Here is a 12,638-nt window from a genome sequence, read left to right on the forward strand (position 1 = left end):
GTGTCGGTGGCACATAAAAAACACCATCCGAGCGTGGCCGTTCGCCAGCCTCGTCTGGCACCTGTGTCGGTGGCACATAAAAACACCATCGATCGTGGCCGTTCGCAGCCTCATCTGGCACCTGTGTCGGTGGCACATAAAAACACCATCCGAGCGTGGCCGTTCGCCAGCCTCGTCTGGCACCTGTGTCGGTGGCACATAAAAAACACCATCCGAGCGTGGCCGTTCGCCAGCCTCGTCTGGCACCTGTGTCGGTGGCACATAAAAAACACCATCCGATCGTGGCCGTTCGCCAGCCTCGTCTGGCACCTGTGTCGGTGGCACATAAAAAACACCATCCGAGCGTGGCCGTTCGCCAGCCTCGTCTGGCACCTGTGTCGGTGGCACATAAAATCACCCACTACACTCTCGGAGTGGTTGGCGTTAGGAAGGGCATCCAGCTGTAGAAACACTGCCAGATCTGACTGGCCTGGTGCAGCCTTCGGGCTCCCCAGACCCCAGTTGAACCGTCCAACCCATGCTAGCATGGAAAGCGGACGTTAAATGATGATGAATGTAATTAAACAGGCTTTACATTTGACAGAGTAATCTGAATGCTAAAGGGATAAACACAGAAGTTTACATTCTCAGACGAAAGGTTTCATGGCCCTCTGCCCTCAATGTAGTGGAATCAGAGAGAGAGAGAGAGAGAGAGAGAGAAAACAGAAACCTCTTGCTATTTAACCATTGATCATTTAAACCAGTGGTCCTCAACCAGGGTCCATATAAAATTTTTAGGGGTCCACACAAAATAATAAATTGGGGATCCACAATAGTATTTTAAGGGCCCCTGAAAATATTTTGCTTTAGATGTATGTGTTGGTATGTATTGCAAGAAACAGCTGGGTTTCTTTCTCTAACATTTTCCATTGTTCAACCTACACAAGTTAATGTGTGAAAAACAAAATAGGAATTTTGAAAGAAGTTTCTATAAAACTAGAGTTTAACCCTTTAGAGTTCAGATTATTCTGTCAAATGCGAGACTTATTTATTCACATTATTCTGAATTAGTCATGTATTATCTTGTAGTTTAGGGATTTCAGTGATGTGATTTTTTAGTTTTAGAATGACATGGTAGGGCTGAGGTGAGAGGCGAGATCTGGTCAGTTTCAATATAAGACAGGTTAAATATTTTGGCCGGATATGGCCAGTTTGAATGCTAAAGGGTTAAACATTAAATGGTAATCGAAGGGGTCCATAGATAAGAAATAGTTGAGAACCCCTGCTTTAGATGTATGTATTGGTTATGTATTGCCAGAAACAGCTGGGTTTCTTTCTCTGACATTTTACATTGTTCAACCTACACAAGTTAATGTGTGGAAAACGAAATAGGAATTTTCAAAGAAGTTTCTAGGAAACAAGTTTTTAAACATCGAATGGCTATGGCAGTCCACCAGAATAGTAATCAAAGGGGTCCATAGATAAGGAATAGTTAGAGAACCCCTGCTTTAGATGTGTATATTGGTTATGTATTGCAAGAAACAGCTGGGTTTCTTTCTCTAACATTTTCCATTGTTCAACCTACACAAGTTAATGTGTGAGAAACAAAATAGGAATTTGGAAAGAAGTTTCTATAAAACATCAAATGGCTATTGAGGTCCACCAGAATAAGATAATAAATCAGAGAGCCCCTGATTTAAAGCAACCATATCCAGTCCCCCAATGTTGTTCCTGTTTTATGTTCAGTCTAACGATAAAACACTTATGGCATTTTAAAATTAAACAATCGCAGCATTGCCATTTCCTGGTTTTGAGATAATGTGAGATACAGTCATTTCTACCTAAACAGAATTGTAAATACTGTGAAATTTTCAACAGTTCATGTTTCTCTTTGCGAGAGTTCGACGTTCTGTTTATGATTCTCTGCTTCTTCCCACCTCACCTCATTCTTAGATTACGAAGGGAAACCTTTCCCTTTCATCGCCGTCATCATTCAATGTCTGCCTTCCATACTGGTATGGGTTGGACAGTTTGACAGGAGCCAGGCAGGTAGAAGTCTACACCATGCTACTGTGTCTGTTTTGGCATGATTTTTACAGCTGGACGCCCCGCTTAACACCAACCACCCTGTAGTGGACTCAGTGCTTTTTACATGGCAACAGAACAGGCGAGGTCAGTTTTAGCATGGTTTTTACAGCTGGATGCCCCGCTTAACACCGACCACCCTGTAGAGTGGACTCGGTGCTTTTTACATGGCACCAGAACAGGCGAGGTCAGTTTTAGCATGGTTTTTACAGCTGGATGCCCCTCTTAACACCGACCACCCTGTAGAGTGGACTCGGTGCTTTTTACATGGCACCAGAACAGGCGAGGTCAGTTTTAGCATGGTTTTTACAGCTGGATGCCCCTCTTAACACTGATCACCCTGTAGAGTGGACTCGGTGCTTTTTACATGGCACCAGAACAGGCGAGGTCAGTTTTAGCATGGTTTTTACAGCTGGATGCCCCTCTTAACACCGACCACCCTGTAGAGTGGACTCGGTGCTTTTTACATGGCACCAGAACAGGTGAGGTCAGTTTTAGCATGGTTTTTACAGCTGGATGTCCCTCTTAACACCGACCACCCTGTAGAGTGGACTCAGTGCTTTTTACATGGCACCAGAACAGGCAAGGTCAGTTTTAGCATGGTTTTTACAGCTGGATGCCCTTCCAAATGCCAACCACTTCATAGTGTGAACTGGATGCTTTTTTTATGTGGCACTGACATGGTCACCAAGTGACTTTAAAAACAAGGAATTTTGAGAGGGGAGGGGCCATTGGTGCGGGTCATCTTGAGTCATGATGAAAGATTATAGTGATTCAGAGGGACAGAACCAGGTGTCTTGCTATAGAGGTGGGGATCTTGTGTCAGATAATGATAGATTATACTATGACAGAGAGGCAGAAGCAGGTAAATGAGTTGTTTTGTATTTCTGTTGTCTCTTTTTTTGGTTGTAGTCAAGATATTTACTCCGTCTTTTTCTTTTTTTTTTCAGCGATCGTGCCTGTTCCTCGGCATGACTATACTGCTCAGGCTGCCGCCGCCGCTGCCACGGGGCCCCCACTTCTGGCTCAAACCAACATCCCCGCACCGTATTTCCCCTACTACCAAATCCCGCAGCCCACGCACACGCCGTACACTCAGGTAGGTATACATTTATACGCGTATTTTCTTTTGTTTATGTATGCACGTACTTAATACTTAGGTTTTGGGTGATAAGGCCGAACACAAAAAGGGTTAAATTTCAGATGAGGAGAAAAAGACCATAATATAAAATGCCATAATGTCGAGAGATAAACACTCTCCAGTTTTGGGGGGGGGGGGGGGGATAATTAAAAAAAAACAGACTTAAAAATGTGGTTATTTATAGTTTCAGAAAGTTCATTTATGAAATATTTTACTTTTTTCTTTATTTGTCATTTAACTGCAGCCATGCTGGGGCACCACCTTGAAGGGTTTTAGTCAAACAAATCCACCCCAGGGCTTTTTTTTTTTTTTTTTTTTTATATGCCTGGTACTTATTCTATCAGTCTCTTTTGCTGGACCATTAAGTTATAGGGACGTAAACACACCAACACCAGTTGTCACGTGATGATGGGGGACAAACAAACATAAAGACAAATATATATATATATATATATATATATATATATAAATAAAGCTGAAGTTGTCTGTGTGTGGCAGGTTTGGTAGCCTTCAACTAACACTATCTCCTCCGAGACCCTGCGTCGCAAGTTGACCAAAATTGAGAGTATGATAGAAGAAGGCTTGCTCTTTATTCTGTAGAAGAAAAAATTCAAATCGGACCATGTTAATACCAAAAATTATTTACATCAAAATGGTGCTTTTTTTCTATGAAAATCCCTATTTTTTATGATTTTTTTTACTGCTGTGTCGCCATTTTTCGGTGTATTTCGACCAGAAAAATGTTCACTTAGAGAATAACAAGCTACATAATGCAAAATTTTTACTTTTCAAAAATTCCAATTCTAAAGGGACGAAACAAACCCGAGCAACGCCGGGTGATACTGCTAGTATATATATCTCAGCCACATGCTGTGAGTAATTACTCAAAGTAGGCAGTCGGTGACATTTATGTAGTAAAACACACAAAAAAATAAGCAAAACAGAGATGTGCAACTGAGTTGTAGGCAGATTTACTTCTGCCTTTATAACATGTAAAGAAAACGTTGTTGTAGGAGTGTACACAGCATGTGTACTACAGCAGTTCTATGCGTAGTTTTAATACTGAGATTGAAAGGCAGGGGCGAATTATGCTAACCTAATCTACAAAGACAAAGTACTTTGCATTTTATGCATAATAATCGAAGTAACCTTCATAATTTTATTGAATTAGGGGCATATTTTGCCATAAAAGGAAAATGTTTCTATCGATCTATTTCATTCAGGGTAGGCACTGCCTACCTTGCCTACCCAGGCGGCACGCCACTGACATATATATATCTCTTTACTCTTTTACTTGTTTCAGTCATTTGACTGCGGCCATGCTGGAGCACCGCCTTTTAATCGAGCAAATCGACCCCGGGACTTATTCTTTTGTAAGCCCAGTACTTATGCTATCGGTCTCTTTTTGCCGAACCGCTAAGTAACGGGGACATAAACACACCAGCATTGGTTGTCAAGCAATGCTAGGAGGACAAACACAGACGCATATATATATATACATATATACGACGGGCTTCTTTCAGTTTCCGTCTACCAAATCCACTCACAAGGCTTTGGTCGGCCCGAGGCTATAGTAGAAGACACTTGCCCAAGGTGCTACACAGTGGGACTGAACCCGGAACCATGTGGTTGGTAAACAAGCTACTTACCACACAGCCAATATATATATATATATATATATATTATATATATATATAACCGGGTGTTGTGAGTGTTTATTGAGTGAAAACACCTAAAGCTCCATGAGGCTTCGGCAGGGGGTGGTGGCGATCCCTACTGTACTCTTCCACCACAACTTTCTCTCACTTTCGTCTGTTGGCCTGCTCGCTTAGCCAGGGGGGGTGGCGTCATTCGAAGGCTAAAACAATGCGAAGCGCATTGTGACCAGCGATGTGTAGCAACATCTGATAGCCTGGTCGGTCATGGTGATATATATATATATATATATATATATATATATATATATATAATAGAATAGACATACACATACATGAGTGGCTGGACAAACGAAAAAAAGGGCACTCAACACGTGTTGGGAGTTACATATATTATTCAAAACGGTTTGATTCAGATTCCATGCTACATGAGTCAGTCTATGTGTTATAACTGGTTTATATTAAAGAGCTCTTCAACCGCCCACTGATCTTACGCTTCCTCCTGTTTTGAATCTGACACTGCCTCAATCCGACTATCTCCTTCCAGTCCCCTCCCCGCCTCGTAATTATCCTACGTTTTTATTTCTTACGAACCTGCACCAACCCTTCCTGCCATCGTTCCTCCTTACCCCCCCCCCCAACCTTCCCCACCCATTCCAAGTACCCCGGATCCCTGTTGCCCCCGTGCCGCGGGCACGTTAAAAAGCTCGAACCGATCGTGACCGATGCCGGACCCCCCGGCCCCTGTGCAGGTGGCACGTAAAAAGCACCCACTCCGCTCACGGAGTGGTTGGCGTTAGGAAGGGCATCCAGCCGTAGAAACTCTGCCAGATCAGACTGGAGCCTGGAGCGGCCCCTGGCTTCCCAGACCCCGGTCGAACCGTCCAACCCGTGCTAGCGCGGAAAACAGACGTTAAACGATGATGATGATGAATAAGGATATTGTGAGTCAGTCGGTATAGTTTTACTGACTCTGACTCCACAGCCCTGATGTATAGTCGCCACTGGAAGGGACGCCAGTCTCTCACAGGACAACTCGTTTTTGCCAGCTGAATGGACTGAAGCAATGTGGAACGAAGTGTTCTGCTTGAAAACACAGTCTTGCCCGGTCCAGGAATTGAAACCACAATCTTACAATCATGAGTCCAATACTGTAACCAAGATATGTGCCGCCACCATGAACCCAATTTCAGTCTTTCAAAATTTGGTCCTTTAACCCTTTAGTGTTCAGATTATTCAATCAAACATAATGCCTATTGATTCCCATTGATTTGAATTAATCATGCATTATCTCATATCTTCAAGATCTTGATGGTGTAATTACCTAATGTAGAATAACATTGTAGGGTAGGTGTGAGAGCCTGGATCTGGTCAGTTTGAACATAAAACAGATTAAATATTTTGGCCGGATATGGCCAGTTTAAATACTAAAGGGTTAATCATTCAGTATATTTTTGCTTGTATTGAAAGAAATAATGGAAGAATTTAGATGGGAATTTTCAATAAATAATGAAGTTTACACTCAGTTCTTTGATATTCCTGTAACATTGCTTTAATTTTTAATTTTTTTTTTAAGTAACTGTATTTCTCAAATAACTCCCTGTGGCACGTAAAAAGCACCAGCCGATTGTGGCCGTTGCCAGCCTCGTCTGGCACATAAAAAGCACCCACTACACTCACAGAGTGGTTGGCGTTAGGAAGGGCATCCAGCTGTAGAAACACTGCCAGGTCAGACTGGAGCCTGGTGCAGCCTTCTGGCTTCCTAGACCCCAGATGCACCGTCCAACCAATGCCAGCATGGAAAGCGGACGCTAAACGATGATGATGATGAATATTTGAAAATTAAGTTTTAATCTTTTGACATTATGGCATTTGATATCTTGAGTTTCCACTATTTTAAAGTTTGGCCCTATGATCAGCACCTCTTTATCTAATATATATATATATATATATATATATACATACATGCACGCACCACACATTTGTTTAAATGTTATCTCTTTTTGTCACCCCATTTTTGTGTAATTCAGGAGATACATTGCAATATTTCATTAGATCACGTGTGTCTGTGTGAGATTGTGATTGGAAAAGTATATCGGATAATGTCACTGATGGGGAAATTCCCAACATATATTTTTTTACCTCTCTGTTTCAAAATTGCACGACTATCAGATTGGTAGCATTCTTTTCAAACACTAATTAATAATATTGCGTAGGTGGCATTATTTTCTGGGTTCAAATCCCATTACAGTTAATGCCAGTGCCGCTGGACCGACTCCTGTGCCGGTGGCAAGTAAAAAGCACCATTTGAGCGTGGCCATGCCAGTACCGACCGGCTGGCCCTTGTGCCAGTGGCACATAAAAAGCACCATTTGAGCATGGCTGTTGCCAGTACCGACCGGCTGGCCCTTGTGCCAGTGGCACATAAAAAGCACCATTTGAGCATGGCTGTTGCCAGTACCGACCGGCTGGCCCTTGTGCCAGTGGCACATAAAAAGCACCATTTGAGCGTGGCCATTGCCAGTACCGACCGGCTGGCCCTTGTGCCAGTGGCAAGTAAAAAGCACCATTTGAGCATGGCTGTTGCCAGTACCGACCGGCTGGCCCTTGTGCCAGTGGCACATAAAAAGCACCATTTGAGCGTGGCCATTGCCAGTACCGACCGGCTGGCCCTTGTGCCAGTGGCACGTAAAAAGCACCATTTGAGCATGGCTGTTGCCAGTACCGACCGGCTGGCCCTTGTGCCAGTGGCACGTAAAAAGCACCATTTGAGCATGGCTGTTGCCAGTACCGACCGGCTGGCCCTTGTGCCAGTGGCACATAAAAAGCACCATTTGAGCGTGGCCATTGCCAGTACCGACCGGCTGGCCCTTGTGCCAGTGGCACATAAAAAGCACCATTTGAGCATGGCTGTTGCCAGTACCGACCGGCTGGCCCTTGTGCCAGTGGCACATAAAAAGCACCATTGAGCATGGCTGTTGCCAGTACCGACCGGCTGGCCCTTGTGCCATGGCACATAAAAAGCACCATTTGAGCGTGGCCGTTGCCAGTACCGACCGGCTGGCCCTTGTGTCAGTGGCACATAAAAAGCACCTTGAGCATGGCTGTTGCCAGTACCGACCGGCTGCCCTTGTGCCAGTGGCACGTAAAAAGCACCATTTGAGCGTGGCCATTGCCAGTACCGACCGGCTGGCCTTGTGCCAGTGGCACGTTAAAAAGCACCATTTGAGCGTGGCCATTGCCAGTACCGACCGGCTGGCCCTTGTGCCAGTGGCACGTAAAAAGCACCATTTGAGCGTGGCCATTGCCAGTACCGACCGGCTGGCCCTTGTGCCAGTGGCACGTAAAAAGCACCATTGAGCGTGGCCATTGCCAGTACCGACCGGCTGGCCCTTGTGTCAGTGGCACATAAAAAGCACCATTTGAGCATGGCTGTGCCAGTACCGACCGGCTGGCCCTTGTGCCAGTGGCACGTAAAAAGCACCATTTGAGCGTGGCCATTGCCAGTACCGACCGGCTGGCCCTTGTGCCAGTGGCACGTAAAAAGCACCATTTGAGCATGGCTGTTGCCAGTACCGACCGGCTGGCCCTTGTGCCAGTGGCACGTAAAAAGCACCATTTGAGCGTGGCCATTGCCAGTACCGACCGGCTGGCCCTTGTGCCAGTGGCACGTAAAAAGCACCATTTGAGCGTGGCCATTGCCAGTACCGACCGGCTGGCCCTTGTGTCAGTGGCACATAAAAAGCACCATTTGAGCATGGCTGTTGCCAGTACCGACCGGCTGGCCCTTGTGCCAGTGGCACGTAAAAAGCACCATTTGAGCGTGGCCGTTGCCAGTACCGTCTGGCTGGCCCTTGTGCCAGTGGCACATAAAAAGCACCCACTACACTCTCTGAGTGATTGACGTTAGAAAGGGCATCCAGCTGTAGAAACTCTGCCAGATCTGGTGCAGCCATCTGGTTCGCCTGTCATCAGTCAAATCGTCTAACCCATGCTAGAATGGAAAGCGGACGTTAAACGATGATGATACCTTTTTTGGAGTTGGGGGGTCAGTAATAATAAAGTACCAGTCAAGTACTGAAGTAAACAGTATTGACTTAGCCCCACCCTTCAGAATTGCTGGGTTTTGTATCTGGTGAACTGACAGGCTTGTAAGAGCATCAGAGAAAGAACCTTGTATTTCTTCTGGTTTGTGTTACATTATTGATTTCAGTTCCCACCAAAGCCAACATTGTCTTTTGGTCGACTTCACCGTTCACCATTGCGGGGCTCAATAAAATCAATACTGATCAAATACTGGAGTCGGTATCATCGATGACTCCCTTCCCATTGAAATTGTTCGTGCCACAAATTGGGCCAGAATTAGAATTAATATGAACACGTAAAGTGTGACGAGTCACAATTGTGGCTGTCAGGCACAGGTCGACAGGCCACAACCATGACCCAAATAGATGTATTTAATTTATGGGCGTTTGTTGGGGGTTTAATGTCACTCAAATGCTCCAGTACCCACCAGAATACAAGAGGACTAATAGTTCAACTAGTGACTTTTCAGTGCCTCTATTATATACTAAGAAGATATTTTAACTATTTTTTTTTTTGTTTTTTGTGTGCATGGTAGTCTCATTTTCATAAAATGTGCTCAGCAGTCCATGCTATGTGAGTGCAAATCCCAGCACTTCATGGGTTAAACCCAGGAAGACATGGGATGAGATGGTGAAGCATGATCATCGAACGGCAAGTACTAGTGACCATGACCTTTGGCGATATGTTGTGCTCGACCACCGAAGTTGACTTTGCCTGTCATCCTTTCAAGGTTGATAAATTAAGTACCAGTTGCGTAGTGGGGTCAATCTAATCAACTGGCCCCCTCCCCCAAAATTTCGAGCCTTGAGTAAGAATATGTTGTGCTTGAGAAAACCCGACAAGCCTTGTTAAATCGGTCATGGCTGATGCTGGTGGCACATAAGTGGCACCCATACCGGTGGCACATAAAAAGCACCTTTCGAGCATTGGGCCTCACAGAGACAAAGTGACTGATGCCAGTGGCACTTGAAAAGCTCCTTTTGCGTGTTGGGCCTCACGGAGGCAATGACCAAAGCCTTTGGCATTATGTCGTGCTTGAGAAGAAGACCCATCAAGCCAAGTGAAGTCACAGCTATGGCACATAAAGGCACCCATTACACTCTCAGATTGGTTGGTGTTAGGAAGGGCAAATCAGACGGGAGTCCGGTGCAGCTTACCAGCCCTGGTCAAACCGTCCAACCTATGCCAGCATGGACAACTGATGATGAATGCAGAATCTTTAGCTTGTCGGACAAAATGCTTAGCGGCATTTCTTACAGCTTCTGTCATTTGGCCTTTTGGGGGTCAAGAAAATAACGTCCTAGTTTTGAAGGATGCAGTGCTCCAACAACTAACAACTGATGCCGGCAGTTTGTTCCATGCTTCAGCAACTCTCAGCGTGAAAAAATGTTTCCTAAAGTCATGGGAGCTGTGCTGTTTTCTGACTTTGTAAATATGTCCACGGGAGTTAGATGGGTGGAGTTTTTAAATAATAATAATAATGAAATTATTGTATACAGTGCTCAGGAGCACCACAACTTGTCAAAACTGCACATAAAGTACATGCAGTAATGTAAAAATGTCTGGAAAGCAAACAATATGAGTCAGATATATGCTTGTGTGTGTATGGAGGGGAGAAAATCAGGTGTAGTGTTGGTGAATTTCTCAGGAAGCATGGAAGTTTTGAAGGATGCAGTGCTCCAACAACTAACAACTGATGCCGGCAGTTTGTTCCATGCTTCAGCAACTCTCAGCGTGAAAAAATGTTTCCTGAAGTCATGGGAGCTGTGCTGGGCTTCTTTCAGTTTCATGGGAGCTGTGCTGTTTTCTGACTTTGTAAATATGTCCACGGGTGTTAGATGGTGGAGTTTGAAAAGGTGCTCAGAGTTATTGTTTGTACGATGGTTGATAATTTTATGGGTGTCTGCCAAGTCAGCTGCCAGACGATTGATATCCTGGGCAAGATTGGGGTTCCCGACTGGTGATGCAAATTCCAGGTGAGGTCTTACCATAGCTATATATGTTCCAACCAACCAGATCCAGCGTCTCACACCTTCCATACAATGTCATTCTAAATATAAACAACCACTTCATGAAAATCTCAATGTTACAAGACAATACCTGATTAACTGAGAGCAATGGGAATAAATAACGATTACATTTGACAGAGTTTACCTGAATGTTGAAGGGTAAAAGGTCCAGTAATGATTAGCTTTGAAATGGAAGTTTAAACACACTTCTTAGCATTTTAAGCTGGCCTCATCCGGCCCAAATATTCAGCTTGTTTTGCATTTAAACTGACCACTTCCAGCCTCTGACACCAAATTCAAAGCCATTTGAATAAATAAGCTTAACATTTGCAGGATAAGCTGATTGCTGAAGGGTTAAATACTTAATTCTGAAATGGAGTGTTTAAATACACGTAGGAGTGGCTGTGTGGTAAGTAGCTTGCTAACCAACCACATGGTTCCGGGTTCAGTCCCACTGCGTGGCATCTTGGGCAAGTGTTTTCTGCTATAGCCCCGGGCCGACCAATGCCTTGTGAGTTGATTTGGTAGAAGGAAACTGAAAGAAGCCTGTCATATATGTGTGTCTGTGTTTGTCCTCCCAACATCGCTTGACAACCGATGCCGGTGTGTTTACGTCCCCGTCACTTAGCGGTTCGGCAAAAGAGACCGATAGAATAAGTACTGGGCTTACAAAGAATAAGTCCCGGGGTCGATTTGCTCGACTAAAGGCGGTGCTCCAGCATGGCTGCAGTCAAATGACTGAAACAAGTAAAAGAGTAGGCATTTAGAGGCTTGCAATGGCAGCTGAAACACTTATCAAATATTTGAACAGAAGTAATATAACCCCTTAGTTGGATACAAATAGATCAGCGATATTCTAGCTTTGTAATAACACCAATATTTTAATTTAATTTTTTGGCTCGAAAAGCAAAAGCAAGGCCATGTAGGGGGACATGGAGTTATGTACAGGGAGGGTGTTCATACAAAGAGTTCAGGCCATTTCTGGCCAAGAGAGACTTTGAACCGAGCGGTCGTCCGCATCTTCACTAACTCTTAAATGCCTAGACCACAACAACTTACTGAGTCCTGAACCATACATAACCACATTTCAAATAGTGTTGTTTAAGGGTGATAAACTGGAACTAAGAATTCTTCTCGATGAGAAATAAAGTTTAGCTTCGTTTTAGGGTTTTGGGGGTCTTTTTTTTTTCCCCCAAAGGACTTCCTGTTTGTTTATTCAGTGAACTTGGATTGTTCTCTTGTCTCCATTTCTGAGCACCGTATCGGGTATAACCGTGAGTGGTGAGTTAGGATTTGGTGATATTATGATGGTGTATGCCTGGCTGTATGGTTGAGAATCTTGCTTTCCAGTCTCACCTCAGGGGCCCAAAGAAAGCCTTGTGAGTGGCTTTGGTGAGACTGGAATTGAAAGAAACCTTTTGTGTGTGTGTTTGTGTATATATATATATATATATACATATATATATATCTATATATATGTATGTGTATATATCTATATGTATGTGTGTATATATCTATATGTATGTGTGTGTGTATATATCTATATATGTGTGTGTATATCTATATATATGTGTGTGTATATCTATATATGTGTGTGTGTATATCTATATATATGTGTGTGTGTGTATATATATGTGTGTGTGTGTATATATCTATGTGTGTGTGTATATCTATATGTGTGTG

General features: G+C 44.0%; 1 protein-coding gene across 1 annotated transcript in view; it reads left to right on the top strand.

Annotated features, from left to right (window-relative positions):
- LOC115226164 (extensin) overlaps nt 1–12,638 on the top strand; it is a 63,023-nt gene that overhangs the window by 4,248 nt on the left and 46,137 nt on the right. The window contains exon 3 of the mRNA XM_036514795.1: nt 3,015–3,163. Within this exon, the coding sequence (XP_036370688.1) occupies nt 3,015–3,163 (149 nt within the window). The remainder of the gene's footprint in view (nt 1–3,014; nt 3,164–12,638) is intronic.

The sequence above is a fragment of the Octopus sinensis genome, linkage group LG29 (genome assembly GCF_006345805.1).
Source record: "Octopus sinensis linkage group LG29, ASM634580v1, whole genome shotgun sequence".
Lineage (NCBI taxonomy): Eukaryota > Metazoa > Mollusca > Cephalopoda > Octopoda > Octopodidae > Octopus > Octopus sinensis.